The 26,522-nt window shown below is 40.4% G+C and overlaps 1 protein-coding gene across 1 annotated transcript in view; it reads right to left on the bottom strand.

The window, feature by feature from the left end:
- Positions 1 to 26,522, bottom strand: part of LOC143716465 (membrane frizzled-related protein-like) — a 54,024-nt gene that overhangs the window by 12,350 nt on the left and 15,152 nt on the right. The window contains exons 4-6 of the mRNA XM_077209033.1: positions 11,243 to 11,373; positions 5,098 to 5,223; positions 4,925 to 5,001 (exon numbers count right to left, since the gene is read on the bottom strand). Of these exons, the coding sequence (XP_077065148.1) occupies positions 4,925 to 5,001; positions 5,098 to 5,223; positions 11,243 to 11,373 (334 nt within the window). The remainder of the gene's footprint in view (positions 1 to 4,924; positions 5,002 to 5,097; positions 5,224 to 11,242; positions 11,374 to 26,522) is intronic.

Genomic DNA, 26,522 nt, shown 5'->3' on the forward strand with positions numbered 1-26,522 from the left:
CTCATTAAGGAGTTGCTTTAACTCTGGAGTGACCCAGGGCTTGTTATTAGGGAACATCTTAATGGTCTTTTGGGGGCTGATTGTGTCCTCACAGAATTGTACGTACCCCGAGATAGCGAACACTGCGTCATTGACGTTGTCAGTCCTGTCGGTCACTACATTCCAGTCTGTGCCCTCCAGGCAATCCTGAAGTGCCTCAGTCGCAGCAGCAGTCCAGCATTTAACCTCCACCTTTTTTGTTTTCTCGCGCCGTAAGCGGGACACATAGGTAGGCATCAGTTTAATCATATTATGGTCCGAGTTACCTAGACCGGGCAGGGCCTTAGAATAAAAGGCGTCCAAGATGTTTCCATAGCAATGGTTGAGGCAAGCTTTATTGCGCGTAGAACAGGTGACATATTGTTTGTACGTAGGTAAATGTTCCTTTAAACTGCATAAATTAAAGTCACCCAACACGAAATTGGCTGCGTCGGGGGCCTCTTCCTCCGCTTTAGTTACGAGTTCATGAATCGTAGTGCCAGCGGTTAATGTGTCGGTGGAGGGCGCAATTTACACAACAAACAGTCTGATTTGGTGTATTTCCCTAGGCATGTCAGGGATGTCTGAAGGAAGGACCCAAGAGCGATAGCAGATTAACAATGTCTTTAATATAACAAAGGAATGCGCCTCGTAGGGCTAGCAACAGAAAGTCTCTCATTAAATGCTGCAAACAGTAGAGAAGTAACCCTGGGCAGGGCTGGCGGGTCCCGGGGTGACAACGAAGGAGAAAAGCAGAGCCTCTACAGCAGCGGTATGGAACTCAGGTAAGGAACCCGTCTCTTGTCTTCAGTAGCAGGGTAACTGGGCAGATAACAGCTTTAGCGAGCGAACAATCAAAGAAGCCTGCAGAACAGGACTCACCAAACCAGACAGGACAGGACAAGATAATCAGGTGAACAGTCAGACTCGTACGCAATCATAGATAATAATCTGGCAAAGGAGAGGTGGAAGAAGGAACAAGAAGTAGGAAGACTAATCAGAGGTAAAGAGGTAGCAGGTGGGAAAGGAATGAATGCTATAGCGATAATTGAAGAGAGGGCTGGCAGAGAATGTGTGTGTGTGTGTGTGTGTGAGAGTGAATGAATGAATGAAAGATAATAGCGTGTGTGACCAGAAGAGGGAGACAGAGAAAGGAAGGAGAATACCAGGATCATGACAAGGCAAATGGTAAGGCCTTAGGCACAGCGCTAATAGTTCAATGTCCTTCGTACAGATCTGACACTTCGTCGTAATACTACCAGGGTTACAATATTTATTGTTGATAAACACACACACACCTCCACCTTTCCTTTTCCCGGAGTTCAGGTTGCGGTCCATCCTCACCAGTGTGTAGCCCTCTAGTTCGACCGACGAGTCAGAGTCCGCCTCAGTGAGCCAGCTTTCTGTCAAGCAGATAAGGCAGGATTGCTGGTAGTCGGTGAGATACTGAGTGCTGGCCTGCAACTCATCTGCCTTATTCCTTAGGCTTTGGACATTGCTGAGCATAACAGATTGAAGTGATTGTCTGTAGGGCTGTCTTTTCACCCGTTCCTGGATTCCTCCTTTCCTGCCACGTTTCCTTGCTTTGGCGTTGTTGCCCTGTGACACATTCCTGTGGTAACAGCAATGTGTCGTAGGGATAAAGATGCGTTGCAGGGGATTTAAAATTTAGCCGAAAGTCTCGTGTGTAGACGATTTGGGCTTCCTGGCCACTATACATGTAGTGGTTGTAGCCGGCTGCATGTTTGGCATGATTGATTAAGAAAGTTATCAAAATCACCAGCAAAATAACTGGGTTTGGCTTCATTCTGAGCCCTAAAAGTTCATCTATCACGGACGACTGCTGTCACTTATCCAGGCCTGGCCTCTTTCGATCTCCACTGTCGTCGCTCCTCCTTTTATGCTTCCGCTCCTCCGTGAGAGATACGAGACCGGTGCGTCGCGCAGGTGGCGCTCATTAATAACCACGACACTTGCCTCGCGTCATTCTCCCACGGCCATCGGCCTCATCCTGCTCGCTGCATTAACCAACTGTCTTCAGTGCCCAAACGCTTAAGTGTTATTAAAAGAAAAGATGTTACACACTGGTAAAAAGTCGACTGTCCCAACTTTTTTGGAGTGTGTTGCAATCATCAGATTTGAACTGAGTGTATATTTTCAAAAATAAATTAAATTCACAAAGTAAAACATTAAATTAGTTGTTAATATTGTGTTTTCAATATAGTACAGGGTTAATTTAATTTTAATATGACTTTTGTTTTGTTTTGCATTTTCCATACTGTCCCAACTTTTTCAGAATTGGGGTTGTCACTCCACCACTGATAAACAGAGAGGGGCTCAAGAAATTAATCTGAACTGGTGTTTAAATAGTATTAATACTAATGTGTATCTAAAACCACCATTTCAGTCATCATTCTGTCAAGCACCTAATGTCTCCTACGCACTGAAGCCAAAGGTAGAGGCTGAAATAAATCGACTACTGGAGCTGGGGATCATCTCCTTTTTGACATGCAGTGACTGGGCTATGCCTATATCCTATGCCAGGATTTGAAAGTAACAGTTAAGCCCTAATAATAATTTGAACTTTCCCTGATTCCGCAAATTGAGGATTTATTTGCGTCACTGAAAGAAGGCCAATGCTTCACCAAACTGGATCTTTCAAATGCATACCTACAGGTGCTTATGACATAAAATTCATGTAAATGTCTCACGTCAAGGAGGCTCTTGTGTTACAACCATTTCATATTGCTTTGGCTCCTACAATCTTTCAAAGGGCAATGGATCAGGTCTTTCAAGGCATTCTTAACGTTCATTTTGATCCAGACAATATATTAATGACTGTGTCTGATGATCAGGAACATCTCAGGAATGCAGATGCAGTTCTCTACAATCTGAATGAGTTTGGTCTATGTGTCCAATGTGAGAAATGTATGCATTGTGTTATGCTGGTGAGGAAGGAGAACCCAGGTGCAGACAGTACACTAAACACACGATTTATTGAAGACAAAAAGGGGAAAATAATGCCCACGATGGGGTAAAACAAGACAAGGCAGAGGATGACTAACTAGACTATGATTTAGACAGATGACTAGACGCTAACTAACAGCAAATACACAAACAGGATCTTCACAGGACTCGTAATTAAGACAAGATACTCACAGGTAATATTTATCAATGACTCACACGTAACTAAAGCAAACACAGGCAGGATTTCACAGAGTGTAACACCACAGCGGGTTTCACAATGAACCGACACAGGACAGCAAACACAAGGGGATGATATAGGGAGACACTAATGACAAGGACAGGTGAAGCTGACTAGACAATAATGAAAAGACGAGGATAACAAGGGGGCGGGGTTACGTAACAAGACAACACAAGCACATGGCCCAAGCAACAGGCCATGCGCTTGTACACAAAACATGGGTCTGCCATGATCCTGCCACAAGACCAGGGAAAATCAAGGACATGATGGCAGAATCATGACACATTGTTGATAACAATTCTTTAAAGTCCCCAGCAAATGCTGGAGAGTATTTTGGAGGCCTGTAAATAATGATAAGTAAAATGCGTGGAGCACCTTTATAACACAATACCCAGATATTCGAAGGATGGGTAATTCCCAAATGATATTTGCTTACATTGATAGACATCTTTAAAAAGAGCAGCTACACCCCCACCTCTCCTAACAGCTCTGCAGACACTCAAAAAGTTAAAGTTAGGAGGGGCAGTTTCATTGAGGAATGTTGCACTGCAGCTGTCTTCTAGCCAAGTTTCATTTAGCAACATAAAATCCAGGTTGTTTGTGGTTATTCTCAATGTGAGAAATGTATGCATTTTTTAAAGGATTTGCTTGAGTGCTTGGGGCACTTCATAGAAGCACAGGGTCTTCATAAGTCACCAGATAAGTCCAGGGCAATCCTGGATGTACCTGTACCAAAGTAAATCCTTCAGGTTCATTTCTAGGACTTATAAACTATTACAGTAGATGTATCCCCAATCTTGCATCTGTGCTAGCTCCCCCTCAAAGGTCTTCAATGCAAAGGGAAGCAGCAGTTATGGTCTCCTGAGTGTGAGGCTGTGTTTGACTAGACGAAAGGTTTTGACACTTTACAATTCAAAGTTTACAATCAGAGTAAACTGTGATGCATCGCTGTATGCCACCATTTCTTGTATACTCCCAGACGTGCAAGAAAAAAAAATAACTTTTGCTTTGAGAATGTTGAACAAAGCAGAGCAAAATTATGTTCAGATTGAAAGGAAATCACTTAGAAATGCTTTTGAAGTAAATAAGTAAGCATCTGGTGTTGTCATCAAAGATGGTCCTGTGTAATACACTGTTGATGTGGGGTTATGAGAACACTGGGGGCATTATGTTGGCCAAATGCTGGCCTGTCAAACTGACCATGATAATGCTTCTAAGAGGAATCTTACTGGCCTTTGTGATCATCTGCCTGAAGAAACACCAATTCTTTTGCATAGAGTTTGACTGTTCATTGTACGAAGTTCAGTTTAAAGAACAAGGATATTGAATGATTATAGAGTTTAATCACAGTACATTCTGCTCTCCAGGTATAACTAAGGGTACAGTATTATGCAGGTGTTTAATTGTTGAGTGAATAGCAAAACCACTATAGGCCAGATTTACTAACAGCTTGTGCAAGTGCACACCCTCTTTTGGTGTTAAGAAAACTACTGTCAGGATTTATTAGACACGCAGTCAAAAATTTGCGATGAAAGGGCATGGACACAGTTATTTTTGCGGCTGACCTTATTGCATATGCATTTGTAGAAGTTTGTCTGCACCCTTGTCAGAACAGATCTGTTTTTGTTTGCAAAATTTATGGTATATAGTATTCAGATTCAGGAACTGAATTACAGTGGTAGCAGTCAATAAAACATTTACCTTCTGATGTGGGTAAGGCTTTGGATGGTTTGGACTGGACAATGATCCATTTTCTCCTGTTATTTTCCCTCCACATACTAAGAATCAAAAGATTGCATCCATTATGGTTTTTATTTTCAAGTGAGATAAGAGACTAGAAGTATCACACTTTGTGTAATGACTATTACTCTAACCCTTGTGCTTCTGACTACAGTTGACTTCATCTGAGTGGTCCTGACAGTTTGGGTGGCTGTCACAGATGGAAATAGGTAGTAAGCAACGACCACCATCACACATAAACTCTTCTCTGGAGCAGCTTTCTGATTGCATGCAGAAAGAAAACTTTAGTACATAAACAGAAAAAGTTAGTTTAAAACATATTTTTTTATCATTTGTGATCAGGGGCCGTCTTCACAAAACATTTTATCTTATCACTAAGAGTTCTCCTAAATAGCAGTAAAAGTTCTTAGGTAGGAGTTTTCTCTTAAAACCTATTCACAAAGCTCCTGAGACCAAATTTTACTAAGCAAAATATACAGAGGTCTTAAACTAAGAATAAGGGCGGAGTTGACCTCGTTGCTATGGATGATGTCAACATGCTTACTAACTATGATTGACTGATTGGTCTCTGTCAGTGATTTAATCATAGAAATATTGTAGAACTATATTTGCCATATTCAAATAAAGGATTTAAAATATGAATGCATGTATCCTCTTACATGTCTGAATCTCGATAGATTGCAAAAAAAAATTATAAACATAGTTCGGAAGGAGCACTATCTAATCAGCTCGAGAGGAGGCACATATACTGTATACACATCCAACTCGCCTAGTTATCTTGACAGTTTTCTGCACCCTCTGCCACCCCGACTCATCACTCTCAGCCCAGCCAGGGATATGGGGGAGTACTCAGTGTTTGGGATAAATTCTGAGCTCAGAACCCTCGATTCCCTTTGACAGCACGGCAAATAAGCTTATTTTACTCCTTTACTCTGATAATTTGTAAGTGTGAACTTTGGCAGTTGTTTCACCGGACAGTTGTTTCAACACTGGACATCAAGCACATGGCATACTCTAATACCTTTTCATATACTGTCTACTTTTTATGTATAACATTTCTATCTAATAACGTATTAGACAGGACTGTTAGACAGATCATAAACTAATGAACACGGAAAATGCAGGCACTATGTGCTCCGCCTCTGGAGTTCTCAGTGCCGTTAAAATAAATGTCAAAATGGAGAAAAAACCTTTCGAGAAACCAAACTGGCAGAAACTGCCCCCCCGACTGAGCCTGGTTTCTCCCAAGGACTGAGCCTGGTTTCTCCCAAGGTTTTGTTCTCCATTCTGTCAACTGATGGAGTTTTGGTTCCTTGCCACTGTCGCCATTAGGGGCTTTCGCACCAGGTAGGTCTAGGAACTTAGTTCTAGGAACTAGCCACCAGGGCGGTTCCTTGAGAACTAATGGTTCCCTTAAGAACATTTTCCTGGTACATTCACAACTTTGAAGTGACATAAGCCGCACTTGTTGTTGTGACTTTTATTTGATAAAATAAAATAATAAAATAAATAAAATTTTAGTTTATATCCAGTGTTGCTAGCTGAGCAGAAATACATAATCATGTTTCGCTTGGTCCCCTCAAAGTTGCGTTGGATTTCCTCCTTAGCGTAAAGGTTAAGAGGCCAATCTTAGTTAGTCCAAGTTTTTCATGTTTTTAGAGTTAGTTTGTGGAGTAAATATATAGGCTATAATCTGTGTGTGTACAGTTTTTTTTTTTGTGATTTCGTCACTGGTAATTCCTATAGTGCTGGTTTAGACCCTACTCTGAAGTAGGAGCTAAATTAGTTCTTCCAAAAGGATTTCCTGGAACTAAAATCGTTCCTAGTTCCTGTGTTGCGAACATGCCGAAATTCGGGTTCTCCCGCCAATAGTTCTATGAACTATGAAAAGGAAGTCCGGTGCGAAAGCCCCTTTTGTCGATTTTGGCTTTTGGCTTGCTTAGTTTGGGACATTTAAAATTCCACAATATTATTGATCTGCCTGCATTGACACCATTATATAAGAATGGAACTGAGCTGGATGATGAAATCACTGTTTTTTCCAGAGCAGCTATATATATATATATATATATATGAACAAAAATAACACAAATGAACCATCACTGAACTTAAGTTGGACTATGACGCTATTTTCTTCTAGATCTGCTGTACAGCAGAAACCAACTTTGTTGCATTATCTTCCTGTTATCACTGTAAACCTGCTTTGAAACCATCTGTATTGTAAAAACACTATATAAATAAAGGTGACTTGACTTGAATATAAATCAAAATATTTATTGCATTTATAAGGGGAGAAGGCTCAGCACCCAAGGCCCTATCGCCTATTGCCTCAATGGTTTACAGTGAGGTGGATTGCCGGCAATAGCCCTAATGATTGTTTGTTATTTGGTTTATTGACTTAGGAGTCCTCTTGGCTACTCCTAACTTTTCACAGATTTAGGACTAGGTGCTGGTTTTAGTGCTAAAATGTTTTGTGAAATACTCTTAGAGCAAAAATTTAGGACTGACACGCCTATTATTTTTAAAATTTTCTTCTAAATCTGCAAGTTTCTTTTAGCCTTAAAATGTTTTGTGAATATGGCCCCAGAATATCATATATCATATCCGTCGATTTTTGTCATACAGGCAAGTGTTATACATCATTAAAAACTGTTAAATGTCTTCTTTTATTTGTGTACACTAATAATAAAAACAAAAAGTTGTGTTTTTCGTAAAATAAAGAAAAAAACATGATGCACGTTCTGTCTTCTCTCTCAATGTGAAGTTCATTCTTAAACGTGACAGAAAATAATCTGTAACTCAACCAATACTTGCCACCCAGACATGAAAGTAATGTCTTTACAAAGCTTGAAGTCTCCTTTTTTAAATGAACTCCAGTATTTCTATGCTTTTCATCAGTTTGGAAGACTGTTTGTGCTGTGGATTTACCTTGGATTTACCTCAGAATGACACGTTTTGATTATGAGAACAATTTTTAAGGTAAGAGACATAATAGTAAGTGTTTTATTGTTGCATAAACTTTACATTGTAGCTACTAAACTGGTGCCAGCCTAAAATGTTATGAAATGAGATACAAGTATGCTAGTATGAGTGTTTATTCTAATATGGTGAATATTTTAATGTTTAGACCTGTGTTTACTGTTAAATACTGTGTTTGTGGATATCTGCTCAAACGTAGATGTATAATGTAACAATAATGTTTCATAGTTTGGAGCGGCTCGATCGCTGCACGCGCTGAGTTTGGGTCTGAGTCACGCTGTGTGTTTGAAAAGCAAAACACGCCACACATTAGGCTTTACGCCAAACTAATCTCATTTCATAACGAATAGAAATATTTGAAGTAACATATGATAAACAATATATGTTTGCCTAGTGTAGTGTTACTGAAGTGTTCATTTTTAACGATGTATAGGCTGCCTGCTATCTAGGCTATTGTTATTATTTTATGCAGCCCTACACATGCCTATATACAAGGCACAACAAACTAGGTGTTCGTATATATAATTACAAAATACATATACATATATACACTGCCGTTCAAAAGTTTTGGGTCGGTAATATTTTATATGTTTTTAAAAGAAGTCACTTATACTCACCAAGGCTGTATTTATTTGATTAAATACAAAACAAACCCAGTAATATTGTGAAACATTATTTCAATGTAAAACAGCTGTTTTCTATGTGAATATATAGTAAAAAGCGTAATTTATTCCTGTGATCAAAGCTGAATTTTCAGCATCATTACTCCAGTCTTCAGTGTCACATGATCCTTCAGAAATCAGTATAATATGATGATGTGATGCTTAAGAAACATTTATTTGATTATTATCAATGTTGAAAACAGTTGTGTACCTTTTTTTTTAGAATTCTTTGATGAACATAAAGTTAAAAACAACAGCATTTATTTGAAATATAATCTTTTGTAACATTATAAATGTCTTTACTGTCACTTTTTATCAATTTAATTCCTCCTTGATGAATAAAAGTATTGATCCATTTTATTTATTTCCCCCCAAAAAATAAAATAAAAATTCTTACTGACCCCAAAGTTTTGAACGGTAGTGTTTAATGTTACAAAAGATTATTTTTCAGATAAATACTGTTCTTTTGATCTTCCTATTCGTCAAAGAATCCTGAAATAAAAATGTAAATAACTGTTTTCAACATTGATGATAATGAAAAATGTTTCTTGAGCATCAACTCATCATATTATACTGATTTCTGAAGACTGTGACACTGAAGACTGGAGTAATGATGCTGAAAATTCAGCTTTGATCACAGGAATAAATTGCACTTTACTATATATTTACATAGAAAACAGCTGATTTACATTGACATGTTATTTTACAATATGACTGGGTTTGTTTTGTATTTTTAATCAAATAAATGCAGCCCTTGTGAGCATAAGTGACTTATTTTAAAAACATTAAAAATCATACCGACCCCAAACTTTTGAACGGCAATGTGTGTGTGTGTGTGTGTGTGTGTATATACAGTATATATGTGTGTGTGTGTGTGTGTGAGTGAAAAATCTAAAATCTATTCCCAGAATCGTGCAGCCCTATAGTTGGTCTTGATATCCACATGTTTACTGGTGTTTATTTATTTATTTTTATAAGGGACCAGATGCCACTGGATGAGTCCTGCTGACTTCAAAATTCACATGAGTCTCTGTACATGAACATGGCAAAATGAAAAGTCAAACACCTTGGACATGACAGGTATGTAGGCTACTATGTTTCAGGAATGGCACAAAGGTGTGTGACTGTTTAAGTCTTTGTCTTTAGATCAGTGTGTTTACTAATGTGTTTTTTGTCCTTTGTTGTGTATCTTTGGATTACGTTGTGTTGTAAATAAATTCAGACAATCTAAAAGCCATTCTTTTTTTAATTTCTCCTCATTCTTTGTGCAAGGCTCCTAATAATGATCGGGCCTGATAGCACCTGATAGGGCCATAAGGGGAGGGTCTTTGTCTTTCTCAGGTGTAAAATGCATTCATATTAATGACAAATTCACGCCTCCTCGCATAAAGCTTTCTCACACAAAACACGTCATACAAATTTTAAATCAATATATTGTCTTCTATATTGTCTATCTAAATGAGTATGCAGGATGATTTTCACATAGTTTTGGAGCAAATATTCTAGGCTACGTAATACAATTTTCAAAAGTCTTGTGAAGAAATAATAAGACCCCAGAGGGTTAAGATGCGTTTTGGTCAATTGGTGGGTGACAAGTGGGTGACGCTATGTAGAGTTGTAAACGGAGTCTAAAACATTTTGAGCTTGTCCACTTTCGACCACTTCCAAAACGCACATGCATTTGACCGGATTGCTTATGTAGTGTAAATGCCACAAACAGCCAACAAAACCGCGACAAAAGAACAGCCACAAAAGACGCCTACTCTCCCACCTACTGACCTAATGCGTAAACATTATGGGAAGCCAGGTGGTATTTACCAAGACCCAAGTTTGGTTTGAAGATGAAAAACGTACCAACCACTATGTTCTCTCCCCATACCTGACACTCACAGTGTTCGGCATGCTCTCGGTACACAAAAAAAAGGTACACAAGAAAAGTTCTTTCGCTTCCTGCAAATCGATCAATGAAATGTAACTGGATATTGCATATCAGATGCCTGTAAAAAAATAAATGTATATACATTTTTTTTATATATATAAAGAACACGCTAAAAGATAGATATGCAGTGCCAGGAGATTGAGTTTATTGATCTTAAAGGTCCCATATTGTCAAAACTGAAATTTCCTGGCTTTTTTCATGATAACAGAGATCTAGGGGTTATGAAACTACCATATAAGTTTCAAAACAGTCGATCCACAGACAAGTGCACACAGCCTGCATAAAGTAGCTGTGCCTTTTCACAAGCTGTTGTGACTTCCGTATATTTGTGATGTCAGAACTACTCAGTAACCAATGGTGGGTCACTCAGAAAACAACAGGCCAATCAGAATAGAGGCTCTTGAATATTAAGTAGACAGGCCAAAATCGACCTGTTCTTGGCAGAGCTCCTGAGAAAGGAGCTGTAAAAATATATTGACATGCTTTTTGGTACTTATACCGCAAATATATATTCTTAAGGACATCAAAACCTAAAATAAAACTTCAGAAAGTTCTACAATATGGGACCTTTAAGGCTTATGTTTGAATTTTTGAAATTATTTATTGCACAACGTTAAATTGTGCCTATATAAAATGTTAACTGTACAGTTTTAAACTATTAAAAGGAAAATAATGTTGATATGTTTAAGTTATACTTACTCTGTCCTGGTAATATAGAATGGTATTGTGCAATGAACCCATTGCCACCAATATTCCCATCAGTGTGAAATGACACCAACACAGTACTGCTATTTGTATTCAATGTAGGTGGTGAAACATTGCCACAAAATCTAGGAAGAAGTGAATCTTAATTATTAAAAGTTTGTGAGAGATCGTCAAGAACAGCCTTGTACAGCAAAATGTACTTACTAACTCATTTATTCCAATGTATGCAGCTTCAAAATATTCCATGTCTGTTTAAGAGGTATCTTGTTTTTCTTTTATAGATAATTGTGTTTTTTTAGGAATAACTGACGACAGGCCATTGAATTATTAGAAAAGTTGGTAATGATAATGCGGTGTTAATGCGGTAATGATAATGTCGGTGTATGTTATGTTTTTAATAATAATAGACAATTAGTCAAGTAATATAGTCAAACCACCTTACACTGTGGTTACCATGGCTCACGTCAATGTTCAAACGCTTTACTTCAAAACGTGACAGGTTTTTGTTATTAAAATGCTTTCGTGTGTTGGACAACTTTCTCACATCTCTTCCCAAGCCTCCGTTGCTAATTCTAAAACATAATTTGAGAGCTAGTAAGAGAGACTTGTGCCATTGATATGCAGACTAAAGCTGCGTTCACACAAAGCTGCCGGTGATTTTGTCGCTGCATGTCTCCACTAGCTGGCGACGAGGTCACTAGTGAGAGTTCCCCCTACTGGTTGCCTAGTAAACTATATGAATGACATTCACAGATGTTATTCCATGTTGTAGAAACCCAATCCGTTTTCTTGTCGCTAAAAACACATATTGTGGAGTGAAAAGACTAAATATAAATGGAACAGTACATAAAATACTTAACCCTGTAAGACCCGTGGTTGTAAAATTACAACATCTCTTTTAGCTCTTCCAAAAACACATCTGCAATTTTTTTTTTGAAAGACCACATTTACATAGCCAATGGGTCCTATTGTTTAGCCTCGCAATGCCATTGGATAGTAAATGTGTATATAGGTCTTGCCATAAGGTCATGAATTTCCTGTAAGCGCATCTCCTTGTTTCATTGGACTGGATATCTCAACATTGAAGTAAGTAAAACCCCAGAAATATGTATTTTTTTGTGATTGTTAGAATGTCTAGTTCATGTAAATTCTTGGTTATTGTGGAATGCATGCATCAAATAAGACCTTTAGCTTGTTATGTCTTTGTTGTAATTTTACAACATTGGGAGAGAATGGTAGTCAAAATTGCATGTGCACCTTTTTTTTTTTTTTTTTTAGCTGTTCACAATCATGTTTGTTACAGAAGTCTTAAGATTACACAAAAATGTAAGCTCAAAAGGGGTAGGCTGAAGCAAGGAAGCTTGTGTGCGCCTACCCCTATGTTCAATACTCTCAGTACTCATGGATTTCACGATTGTATTCTCAATTGTAACTCAACTAATAACATTGCATTTAACAATGTATATCTTATTTATAAAGTTACCACAAGATATGCAATAATTCAAGTATATCATTTTCATACCCAGGCACACACAACCACGAGCGTGCACCTGTTTATGAATTACATTTCCAACCATACAATCAGTAATATGGACATTGCAAATAGCAGCATTTGAGACAGGGCTGGACTGGTAATCTGGCATACCGGGCAAATGCCCGGTGGGCCGACGTGCTTTTTGGGCCGATACATCTCATAATTTTTTTTTTTTTTTTTTTTTTACGGCCCATAAAACTCGTACATCGGCAGCCCATTCGTTTTGTTTTGTTTAATTGACGGCGCTGGGTTAGTGCCGATGTAATGCATTGGTCAAAAAAAAAAATCATATTTTTTTCCAATGACAGACCGGCCCATGAAACACGTAGTTCAGTATTGGTTGTTTTCTTGATTGACACTGGGCTGGCCCAATCACATCTTGAAACACCTCCCCCTTTGTACTTTGAGTGAGCGTGCAGTGTCAAGTGTACTGTGTATCTATAGTCTGAGAGATGGAGAAGAAACGCAAGGAATGTGCAGAGAAATAGCGTGAAAAATAGATATAGGCCCTTCAAGCAGACGCTGTAAAATGTGTCAAAGTATATGTGTTTTCTGCAGCAGCAGGACCTTCATCAGCTCCAGTGGCTGATGAGGAGGATAGTGAGGAGGATCAGGAGAGAGATGAGAAAGTGTAGAGCCTGTGGTAAGCAGAACTACTTTTTAAAACACTTTGGCTATGAGTGTAGGAACCCATTACCTAGTTACGCATTATTTCCACATCTGCATTGTTGACGATTACAGCAATTTACTAGAAGTTTAATGAGTCGCGTTTGTATCCATGTTTTTCGCCAAAATAAAAGCTTGATGCAATTACCGTCAAAATAAAAGATCATGTGCTTATCTCTTTCAAGTTTATAAATTAGTACAAAACTAATTATGAAAGTTTTCTTTATTTTTCAGTGCATTTGTTTTACAATATATGGCTATTAGGCTACTGTCTTGAGATTAATTATAACTATTATTATGTAGTAGTGTAATAGTGTTATACTAAAAGAGTTTTTTTTTCTGTGTTTAATTTGCACACTAAAAATGGGTTGGAGCTTTTAATTTTTAACTCTCAAAGTGCACCAGATTGATGAATTTAACATTAAAATGCACACAATTTTCTTAGGGGGGCATGCCCCCAAACCCCCCTAGAGGGACAGAGGTACACCCACCACAGTTTTACCAAAGATCCTGTGGGAAACACTGGTATTGCTATGCCAGTGCAGCTTATAGCTTGTTTTTTGATGCATCACTGCGGAGTATAGTTCAATTGTATTAATAAATTACAATTTCTTACTTATTTCACCTGTTAACTCTCACTCGTTCCTACTCACTCATTACATGCCATTAGTGGTTTTAATGAATAGGAGTTGAACATATTCAAGGGCGTGCAAAGATGGGTGGTGTTTATGATCATATGTAGTGGGCCAGTCTGGGCAAAAATGCCAGGGCAGATTTTCTGTCCCAGTCCAGCCCTGATTTGAGATAATACGAGCTTGTGGCTACATTCCACATCAAACATATATTGTCGCAAGCTTATAGAGATAACTACAATGTTTGAGTTATACATCTATTGTACAAGCAGCATGACTACATCTATAATAATAAGTTCTTCCATAAGGCATTATGCCGCGAAAGATAACATTAACACAGAATTCTGCATACTACTAGAAGATTTACACCTGACGTTAGCAAAAACAAAAACAAAACAGAAACAATCATAACTGACATGACCAGTCTCCATATTGTTTGCTTCTTTCGATTATTGTTATTATTATTATTGTAATTTTTGGTTAACCATATGTTAGTTATAATTTTTATCCATTCTATTATGCCAGTATTAGATTCAAAAGTATCATCATTATTAACAGCATTGTGTAAAAATATTTTTTTTCTTGTACATATTTTATCTTGTTATCACCTTGTTGTCATTACCATCTCTACAGCAACTGGGTATACATTTACAACATTCATTTTGATTATGAGGTGCATCCTATCTTGTGTTGTGTGTTAAAAAGCCAGGGTGTTGGCCAGTTGGGAGTGGGTCTTAGCCCCCATCCAACAGGCTCGCCCAGCTACCCTAAATAATTGTCTAGGCGGGCAATGTTTGCAACCTTTGTTGTGTGATGCGTTTAAGAAGACGGTGTTTCATGAGCCAGTCTGGAGGAGGGGGCCCTTCACCCGAAAGGTCCATGTCTCGTCTGCCCTAATTCTCTTTTGTTTATCGTATGTTGCAATAGCAATGACAATGGTAATAAACAGCATTTTAATTATGACAGATCATGTGGAGACATTGGCGACAGTAGCTGTGTCAGCATGATATGATTTATTATACTCATTTTAATAGACAGTGACAGAAATCCTGCTTAGTGGTTACTTTTGACATATTGCGTTTAACATTATACTCATTTTAATAGTCAGTGACAGAAATCCTGCTTAGTGGTTACATGTGACATATTGCGTTAAGATACTTTTCTTATATTGTTTTTTGAAATGATGGAAATTTACAGCATTCTTTAATTCATCCTTTAAGCCATTCCATAAGTTCACACCTCTCCGAGTGACACATTGGGTCCTGAGGGTAGTACGAACACATTGCACCTTAAAATTAAGCGTTCCCCGCAAATTATATCCGCCTTCTCTGTTGACGAATAATTGCAGGATGTTGCTAGGATGTTGGTTAGCTCTAGCTTTAAATACAATTAAAAGCACTTTTAGCTTTATTAAATCTTCTTTTTAGAAGAAAGTTTTAGAAGGTTAGATTTTATAAACAATGTGTTAGTATGGTCCCTGAACACAGCGTTGTGCACTATCCTAATAGCTTTCTTTTGTAATTTATATACAGTCGCTAGATGGTGTAGTGTTACAAATTTATTAAAATGTTTAATTGAGCTTCCAATACTATAGTATTTTAACTGAGAAAGTTGCACACAGTTTTTTTCCTTTTTTGAGGCAACCAAGGTGTCGGACATTAACCTCTTGTCACTTCTCAAAGTTCAGCTGGGCTTTTGTTGATCTAATCATGCTGATTGGATTAGCATCTAAAGGCTCTGAGTTACACTTTTTGTCTTTGAGTTTTTGTCTCGGTGCGGGAAATCCTGCCTGTTCTGTTCTCATGTCTCAGCTCATTTACATGCTTTGTTCATCACAATGTTAAGCCCTACCCCTAAATGTGTATAAATTGCCAGGGAACGTTTCCCTTAGTTAGACTTGGGTAAGATTTTGGACGAAGCAGACTACAGCAAAAAAAGAATCTTCTGAGTTTTTCTACACTTAAGAAGAAGAAGGTTTACAACAATGGCTACTGTAGGTAATTCCCCAAATCTCCGTGCAGTAACGGAGAGTAGTATCTCCCTGCAGATAAGGAAGTATGAGCGAATAGTACAAGATAAGGAGAGCTTGTTGGTTCAATAGATATCTACACTTATCCATAATAGCAATATTTTTTGCTAATTTAGTACGCATGCTGTTTATTTGTGGTCTCCAGCTAATATTGTGTATAAGAATCACTCCTAGGAATTTATACTCTTTTACTCTTTCTATTTCGACTTTGTTAATTTTGATTTGGAACTGTACATCCTCCTTATGTTTACCAAATAACATCACTTTTGTTTTCATTATATTTAAGGATAATTTGTTTTGATTGAAACATTTTTTAAGTTTCTCTAACTCCACTGTGATCTCATTCACAAGTAGCTGAAGATTTTTGCCCGAGTATAAGATTGTGGTGTCATCGGCAAATAATTTAAGTTTAAGTTTAGATGATACATAACATAGATCATTTATGTACAACAGGAACAATATTGGTCCCAATACCGAACCTTGAGGGACTCCACAAGTGATGCTTCTCCACCTTGACCTTTGCTCACCTATCTGTACAAATTGCTGTCTATCAGTTAAGTAAGATTTCACCCAGTTATATGCAAGACCTCTTATCCCATTTTGTTGTAGTTTCTGTAAAAGCATTTCATGGTCTATAGTATCGAACGCTTTTTGGAGATCAATGAATATACCCACCGAGTACACTTTGCTGTCAGTTTTGCCACTTATATATTCTATTAGATCAATCAATGCATGAGCAGTTGACCTATTTTTTATAGAAAAGTATAGAAATAGGTCGGTAGTTTGTGAATTGATGACTATCCCCATTTTTATAAATTGGGGTGACCTTTGCGATTTTCATGAGCTGAGGGACTTCTCCATTTAAAAAAGATGTGTTGCAGATATAGGTTAGAGGTGTTGCTATATTACATATTACTTTCTTAATTATGGCCATATCGAGGTCGTTCCAATCTGTGGACTTTTTATTTTTACAGTCATTGACTATTTTAATGATTTCATTCTCATTTGTTGCAGTCAGAAACAGTGAGTGTACAATTTTATTTGTGTAGCCAGCGTAATTATGATCTGTGGTGGCAATTTTTGATGCCAATTGTGGGTCGATGTTAACAAAAAAATCATTGAATGCGTTAACAAGTTTATCCATATTTGTTACTTTTTGGTCATCTTTAATCATGTAATCAGGAAACGTAGCATATTTATAATCCTTATTAATTACATTATTCAATACTCCCCAGAGACCTTTCATATTATTTTTATTTCTCTCAATCAAATTTCTGTAGTATAGTTTCTTACAGGTTTTTATAATACTTATTAATTTATTTTTGTACTTTTTATATTTTACTTCCGATTCTTTCATCCTTTTCCGTATAAAAGTGTTATATAAAGTATTTTTTTTTGGCACGCATTTAACAATCCCTTTGTCATCCGTGGTCTAGTTTTATTCATCTGCGTATATGTATATGTTTTTACAGCGCAGTGTTGATCATATAAGGTATTAAATGTATTAACAAAACTGGAATATGCTTTGTTTACACCATTTTCTCCAAGAACATCATCCCAATTTTGTTTGGACAGGCTTTGGTTAAGAATATTTATTGACTGTTCAGACCTTAGTCTGATTTTCTTTGTTATTGTTTTTCTTATCTTTTTTGTATTTATTCTTTTTTCTTAGGATATAAAAATTGGTAAGTGATCGCTGATATCATTAACCAGCAATCCACTTGATATATTAGAGTTCTGAATATTTGTGAATATATTATCGATTAAGGTAGCGCAGTGTGCAGTAATCCTTGTGGGACTCGTAATTGTTGGATATAAACAAAGACTGTACATAGTGTCTATGAATTTTCCAGTGGGTCTATGTAATTTTGCTTTTAATAAATCTATGTTGAAATCCCCTCATATAATTAGATCTTTTTGATTCTTATTTGTAAACAACCTTTCCATGTGATCAATAAACACTTCCATGTCTGCACCCGGAGCTTTGTAAATACAAGATACAAGCATTTTTTTAATTTTATCAGTAAATATCTCAACCGTGACACATTTAAACACATGATCTATTTCCATAGTCATACAATCAACCTTCTGAGCTTTCAATTCTTTTTTCACATAAAGTGCAACCCCCCCCCACCAGTTCCCTTTCAAGGGAACTTCGAGCTGCGTCAAACGCTGCGGGAACGCCCCTGCGTTGTGCGTCATGAAGCACGTATGGAATCAGCCCAATGGAGAGATGAAACGTCATAGGCGGGTGACGTCATCGACCAGGAAACTATAAAGCACCCCAAAAACACAAGCGCATTAGCTTCTGTGCTTTCAGTCGCGCTACATGTGAATCTGTCCCTGTGTGATATTGTCTGTCTTACATACCCTGCACCACACAAACAATTTATCCCTATATATATATATATTGAGAGATTATGGCGGACGAACAGCAGTTTAGAAAGTGTGTTCCTCCCTGCTCGCGTTATTTAACGAGCGGGGATACACATGATCTTTGTGTTGTTTGTTTGGGAGTTCAGCATGCCCAGTTTGCTCTCGAGGGAGCAGACTGTGAGCATTGCGAGCGTTTGCCGTTAAGGACGCTCCGCTCCCGCCGGTCGCTCTTTGAGGAGAGCGGTTCGGTGCGCGCTCCCCGCGGTTCGGGTCCCGCTTCTGCCGAGGCAGAGCGGCGGCGCTTATCGTGGGGATCGCAGATGGATCTCACAGCGGGGTTTGAGACGGGCTCTGCCTTATCTCTCCCTTCACCTGTGAGATCCAGTGCCTCAGTCCCGGGTTCGGAAGCACGCGCTGCGGTTTCTTCCGCTCGGGCTGAGGCACCAATGCTATCCAGTTCTGAGGAACTTGATGTTGTTAGTGTTGAGGGAGATGTGGAGGATTCGCCACCCCACACTCCTGAGAGTGATGAGCTTATGGAGGTGTTAACAAGAGCTGTTGAAAAACTTAATATTGAATGGCCAGTGACTAGACAGGAGTCTGTTTCTAAATCAAAGTTGGATGAGAGATTTTTGCCGTCACGTGTGCAGCCTCCACGCCGGTGCCTGCCGTTTTTCCATGATCTCCACACCGAGGTGTCGAAATCATGGAGAAAACCGGTGTCATATAGAGTGTTTAGTCCCCAGACTTCAACATACGCTAATATTATGGGAGCCAAGGCTCATGGTTATGGTGCGTTGCCTCGTGTGGAAGAGACGCTTGCGAGCCATCTCTCCCCCGAAGCAGCATCATCTTTTAAGGCACCGGCATTACCCACCAAGCCTTTAAGAAACACTTCGGCTTTGGTGGGTAAAGCATATTCGGCAGCAGGTCAGGCTGCGTCATGTCTGCATACTATGTCAATCTTGCAGGCATACCAGGCTGATCTGCTAAGGGACATGAGTGAGAGTGAGGAGGTCAGTACTGACGTAGTTCGCGAACTGCGTCAGGCTGCTGATTTATCCCTGCGTGCCACCAGAGAATCGGCCAAATTAATGGGTCGTTCTATGGCAGCTCTGGTGGCCGCAGAAAGACATTTGTGGTTAAATCAGACTAATATTAAAGAGAGAGAAAAAGCTTTTCTTTTAGATGCTCCTCTTTCTCCCATGGGGTTGTTTGGTGATGCTGTGAATTCAGTTATCGATAAATTCCAAGAAGAAAAGAAACAAACTGCAGCTTTTAAAAAGTTTCTTCCCCTTAAAGTTCATGTCCCTGGGGCTGCTGGGCGGGAGCAGCCCCGGCCGTCTTCGAGCTCATCACATAGAGCGCAGCAGAGGCAGAGTGTCGCGTCTCGTGCTCCCCCTGCTGGACAGTGGGCTCAGCCGCGACACTCTCAGCCGAAGCCTTCTCCCAGTAGAACTGATCTGAGGACAGTTATATTGGCTAAGAAGGCTTCGGCTAAGAAGAAGTCCTGACGCCAAGCCGTTCAGGATGCTGAGGGTGGTCCCCACCGAGGCGGAAAGGTGTTCACCTCTTTTTACGGTGCCCATTCCTCCTCGGTGCCCTCAGGGGCTCGTTCTGCCAACCCCGCCTTTATGCCGGGGCACAGACGATCCCAGCGAGCGCTTTCCCGAGGGACGCTCGCTCCCTCTGAGGAGGGTCTCAGAGCGGTCAGACCAGTTGTTCCCTGCCGGTGCGCCGTTACAGGGCGCTGCGTCTGCTGCTCAAGTTACACCAGAGGCCAGTCTCGAGAGGCTGGTACCCTTAGTAGAATTTCTGGCAGAGTGGAAAAGCCTTCCAAAAATATCTCATTGGGTCCTGCAGACAGTAGAAAAGGGTTATGCTATCCAGTTCAGGTGTCGTCCACCAAAATTCAGAGGGGTTCTGCACACAGTGGTGGGCCCCGAGCAGGCTCTGGTATTGGAACAAGAGGTGAAAACGCTCCTTCAAAAAGAGGCTATAGAACGGGTTCCTCCTCCCAGTTTGGAGTCAGGTTATTACAGCCGATATTTCATCGTTCCAAAGAAGGATGGGGGGTTGCGTCCAATTTTAGACCTGCGCATATTGAATCGCTCGGTAGGGAAGCTAAAATTCAAGATGCTCACTATCAAGCAGATCGTGTCTCAAATCAGGTCCGAGGACTGGTTTGTCACGATAGATCTGAAGGACGCATACTTCCATGTGTCCATCCTTCCACAACACAGGAAGTTCCTGAGGTTCGCCTTCGGGGGCGAGGCGTACCAGTACAGGGTTCTTCCGTTTGGCCTAGCTTTATCTCCCCGCACTTTCACGAAATGCATGGATGCAGCACTAGTGCCTCTGAGGCTTCAGGGCATTCGTATTCTCAATTACATCGACGATTGGTTGATTTTAGCTCAGACCGAGCAGATGGCGGTTCGGCATCGAGATGTCGTCCTCGCTCATATCAGAAAGTTGGGGTTGAGGCTGAACGCAAAGAAAAGTGTATTATCTCCTTCCCAGAAGACCACTTTTCTGGGTGTCGTTTGGGATTCGGTATCGATGCGGGCGCGACTCTCTCCGACCCGCATCGCTTCGATTCTCTCAGCTGTGAAACAAGTGAAGCTAGGCCAGCTACTCACTGTCAAGCAGTTTCAGAGACTGTTGGGTCTGATGGCAGCAGCGTCCAACGTTATACCTTGCGGCCTGTTGTACATGAGACCGCTACAGTGGTGGCTCAGGACCAAGGGATTCTCCCCGAGGGGAAATCCGCTCCGCACGTTCAAAGTCACGCGGCGCTGCCTTCGTGCTCTGGTCATGTGGAGAGAAACTTGGTTCCTATCCAAAGGTCCTGTGCTGGGGGCTCTTTGTCGTCGCATAACGCTAACGACGGATGCTTCCCTCACAGGGTGGGGGGCGGTCATGAGTGGTCGCCCAGCCCAAGGTCTGTGGCAGGATCATCATCTTTCGTGGCACATAAATTGTCTAGAGATGTTGGCTGTGTTTCAGGCTCTGAAACACTTCCTAACAGACCTGAGAGGCCATCATGTGTTAGTTCAATCAGACAACACGTCGGTGGTCTCTTATATAAATCATCAGGGGGGCCTGCGGTCTCGCCGGCTTTACAAGTTGGCCCGTCAGATCCTCCTGTGGTCCCAAGGGAAGCTACTATCTCTGAGAGCAATGTATCTCCCTGGGTATTTGAATGTGGTAGCAGACTCCCTGTCGAGGCAGGGGCCGAGGCCAGGGGAATGGAGACTCCACCCCGAGGTGGTGGAGCTCCTTTGGTTGAGTTTCGGTCGCGCCGAGGTGGACCTATTCGCTTCCAAGGAGACCACTCATTGTCATCGGTGGTTCTCCATCACTCTTCCAGCCCCCCTGGGGTTGGATGCTATGGTGCAGCCGTGGCCGAGGTCACGTCTGTACGCCTTTCCCCCGATTGCTCTGTTACCAGGAGTTCTGGAGAGGGTCCGCCGGGACGGGGTCAGTCTACTACTAGTAGCCCCGTTCTGGCCGGCCCGAGTATGGTTTGCGGACCTGATTTCTCTCCTGGACGGTTCTCCTTTGGAGCTCCCGGTCAGGAGGGATCTACTCTCCCAGGCGGGGGGCACGATACTTCACCCCCGCCCAGAATTGTGGAAACTGTGGGCTTGGCCTCTGAGGGGGCCCAGCTCATAGACTCCGGTCTCTCAACCGAGGTTGTTGAGACCATTCTTAACTCCAGAGCTCCATCCACGAGGAAGCTTTATGCCTTGAAGTGGAAACTTTTCACTTCTTGGTGTGGAGAACACCTGCAGGACCCAGTTAACTGCCCAGTGGGTGCAGTGCTGGAATTCCTGCAGGAGCGCTTCTCCACAGGGTTATCCCCCTCCACACTAAAGGTGTATGTGGCGGCACTAGCTGCTTACCACGTCCCTTTCAGTGGAGTTTCTCTTGGGAGACACCCGCTTATAACTCGTTTCCTCCGTGGCACTTTGAGGCTGAGGCCAGCAGTTCGTACGAGGGTGCCGACTTGGGATCTGGCCATTGTATTAGAAGGTCTTTCCCTAGCTCCTTTTGAACCTATCGAAGAAGTTCCCGAGAAGTTTCTCACTTTTAAGACTATCTTTTTGCTTGCTATCTCTTCACTAAAAAGAATCGGAGATTTGCAGGCTCTGTCGGTTTCACCCTCGTGCCTGGAATTTGCACCTGGCATGGTTAAAGCTTTTCTGCATCCTAGACCAGGTTACGTTCCTAAGGTTCCTACTAATATTGTTAGACCTACGGTTCTGCAGGCTTTCTGTCCTCCTCCATTTATGTCATCGGACCAGGAGAAACTTAATTCACTCTGCCCTGTTAGGGCATTAGACGCTTATGTCCACAGAGCTGCCCTGTGGAGGAAATCAGAACAACTTTTTGTATGTTTCGGGCCACCCAGGAAAGGGTGTCCGGCGTCTAAACAGAGAATGAGCAAGTGGGTGGTTGAGGCTATCTCACTTGCTTATGAGTCGGCTGGCCAGCCTTCACCTTTGGTTGTCCGAGCTCACTCTCCTAGGAGTATGGCTGCTTCTAAAGCTCTTTTGTCGGGGGTTTCCCTGAGTGATGTTTGTGATGCGGCTGGATGGTCTTCACCGCATACTTTTATTAAGTTCTATGACCTAGACTTAAGCTCTACCCCTGGGGCACAGGTGCTCTCGTCCTCTGTGCGCTAGTCTCACATGACGGTCATTTGGTCCTATGGCGACGTGGGTATTCGCGTTCCCGCAGCGTTTGACGCAGCTCGAAGTTCCCTTGAAAGGGAACGTCTCGGTTACGTATGTAACCCTAGTTCCCTGATAGGGAACGAGACGCTGCGTCGCTCCGCCATACTCCCGGCACTCCCGTTAGCGCTTCCTTCAAGCCTATCAGAAGCTAATGCGCTTGTGTTTTTGGGGTGCTTTATAGTTTCCTGGTCGATGACGTCACCCGCCTATGACGTTTCATCTCTCCATTGGGCTGATTCCATACGTGCTTCATGACGCACAACGCAGGGGCGTTCCCGCAGCGTTTGACGCAGCGTCTCGTTCCCTATCAGGGAACTAGGGTTACATACGTAACCGAGACGATTTATGGTGTCTGTTTTGGTTGAACATTTGATAGTCATCAAGTTTAAAATTCCCATATTTGTTTTCATTTATCCATGTCTCTGACAGTGCAACTACATTGAATTTGACATCTAGCTTGTTCAAATATTCTTTAACATACTCAAAGTTTGCGTATAAGCTGCGGCAGTTTAAGTGCATTATTGACATACGACCTGCCTTATTTAATGTTTTAATTTGTTCATCGCAATATTTACAGTTATGATAGATAAAGTTATAAAAATTTATATCAGTAACCACCTTATTTAGCATATTCATTGGTTTGTGCTCAACATTTTAAATAACTCTGACTCCTGGGCCTGTATCCCTAAAGAATTTTTGTGCAAAAAGTGGCTCCTAGCGGCCAAATTCTAAGAAAATTCTCAGTCATGACGTTTTCTTAGAATTTCCCCTAAAAGTGACACGAAAATCCCAGTTAATATAAAAGCTATTCCTAGCGCTTAAAAGGGCTCCTAAGGCGAGATCCTAAGGAGAGATTAATTCTTCCACTTCAAGCATCAATTCCATTATGGTCGTTTGTTGCGTCCAGATTTTCTGCATCTCAGCTGTCAGTGTTCAGAGATATTTTTATGTTTTCCAATTCCTCCTCCATTATTGCGCTATTGGGTTTCCTCGGCATATCTCCGCATCTGGGGTAATGTACCCGGGACGACAGCGTTGTTGTTGTTATTACAGGTGCAGAAGTAGCGCGAAGATCAACAGATAGCAGCAGAGTAGTATGAGTTATGCGAGTTAGTTGAGTGCCAGCGATGAGTTGGAAAGTTGTCAATGTCCGTGTTATATCCACATTAAAAATCCACAGGAAAATGAAAATAATAATGTCCAAGCCAACATAAAAGAGAGGCACGGTAGACGCTAAACAAACAAACAAACAGTTCAGTTTAGATCAGATTTGAATAATTTTAAATGAATAAATTATTTCTGGTTGCAGTGTTTTAAGTCCCTTCAGTGCCAGTATTTGAAATTGTTCCTGTATGTAAGCAGTAAATATAGTTTTTTTTTTATTTTTATCTGGGCTTTGTTTGTTTGCCCAAATATGTGCTTGTTGCAAGGCAGACACTGTTTATGGAATGCTTTGGAGGATAGTTATTCAAGGACAGGTGTGGATGTTCAGACATATAGGGGGTTGCATGTCACATTGTTCAGGGACAGGTGTTAATGTTCTGGAATGTGGGGATGTAAGAGGTCTGGGGATTTGTATATTCCTTATAAAATTGTGTGACTTCAGTAGGACTGGGACGGTATGGATTTTTTCTAAAATCGCGGTTGAAAAGAAAGAAATTCCTGCGGTATAGCGCTAAACCGCGTTAAATACTGGAACTGGAGCGTATAGGCTACTTGCCTCACAGACATGAGAAATAAATAGAAAGCTTGAAATGTCTAATTTTGAACAAAATTCAAAACAAAATGATAAAATAGTAGAGTAGCCTAGTCAGGTAAGGTCAGGTTTGCCGATGTGCTTCATGTGACCACGGTATTGTGGTAATGCAGTAACCATCCCAGCCCTACACTTCAGTGGAATGTATCACATAAATATGATTAATTTACATTTAAATTATTTATACTTGAACATACTCTAACTCTTACAACTATTATTATTCATTTCAGAATGAGAGGACGCTGCAGACACTGCAAAAAAAGGATATTCGAATACGCTCTGCAGGAAGTGCAATCTCAGTCTCTGCTTTTTAAAGGAAAGGAACTGCTTTTGGGACTACCATCGCAAGTGAACACTGGACACTGTTTCTTTGACAGTTTCAATTTGTTTTGTATTTAATATTTAAATGTTATGTTTATTTTTAATAAATTCTAACTCATAAAAATATGACTGTTGGGTGATTATTATTCATAATATTTACTGTTACGGTGCTATGTAAGCAATCCACACTTAAAACGAGCCCTTAGTTGTTCTGTATATTTGTTCTGACAGTGTGAGTGCAAATGCTGAAATTCTGCTCCCGAATAGGCCCAACATTGCAATATTACAACAATTCCTTAAAAACTTACTAAAACATAATTTTTGAAAAAATCCTTCAATTTTTGCATTAGAGGTGAACAACAACATCAGTACAACAGCATCTGACAGGTGAAACAATATTTTTTACTTTTTTTTTCTATATTTGGGTCTTACAGGGTTAATATTAAAGATGAACAAAAAAGAAAGTGCCAGTCAGGCTGGGTTCATAAAACCATTCAGGCTCGAAGTCTACATGGCAAGTACCACTATGTACAAAGAGACATATCATAAATTATAGGAAAATTGCTGACCGCTAAAACTACTCCCATCTTGTCGCCAACAAGGATCATGTTGTGACAGATCACATGCTCTCTACTGACCTACTCCAATTGGTTGTTGTGACCGAAAGTCGCACTTCATTTGCATAAAGTTAAACATATATCAACTTTGTTCCATCAATGAACACACATACATCCCGTCACCAATGGAATTTGCTAGCTCTCCATTGAAATTAATGGGATCATGCCACTTTGTCACTGCATGTCAGATGCCCTATGATCTTGTCGCCATAACGGACATACACATGCGCCGGCCATTGTCAGTCTACAAAACAGCAAGTGCAAATGAAGTGTTCTATTTACAACAGGACAGGGCCTGATATAAGCTTTGTCATAGAATTCTCTTGTTTGTTCACAGTTTTAATTATTTACATGACCTGATGTGAATTATTCATTATTGCTTTCAGCATGGCTCTATAATGGTCAGCAAAATTATATAAACGGAGGGGCGGTGCCAAAATCAAAAGTGCACTATGGATGTTGATGTTTTTGGCAAAATAAAACACCACAAATACTTTTCTTTTTTTTCTGAAGACCAATCACAACAGACTGGGGCGGGCTGACCAATCACAGCTAACTGGGCTTTTAGGAAGGCGGATCTTAAAGAAATCAAAACCAAAACTAA

Source organism: Siphateles boraxobius, unplaced genomic scaffold (assembly GCF_051911475.1).
Source record: "Siphateles boraxobius isolate OS27281-9 unplaced genomic scaffold, OSU_SipBor_1 6, whole genome shotgun sequence".
In the NCBI taxonomy this organism is placed as follows: domain Eukaryota; kingdom Metazoa; phylum Chordata; class Actinopteri; order Cypriniformes; family Leuciscidae; genus Siphateles; species Siphateles boraxobius.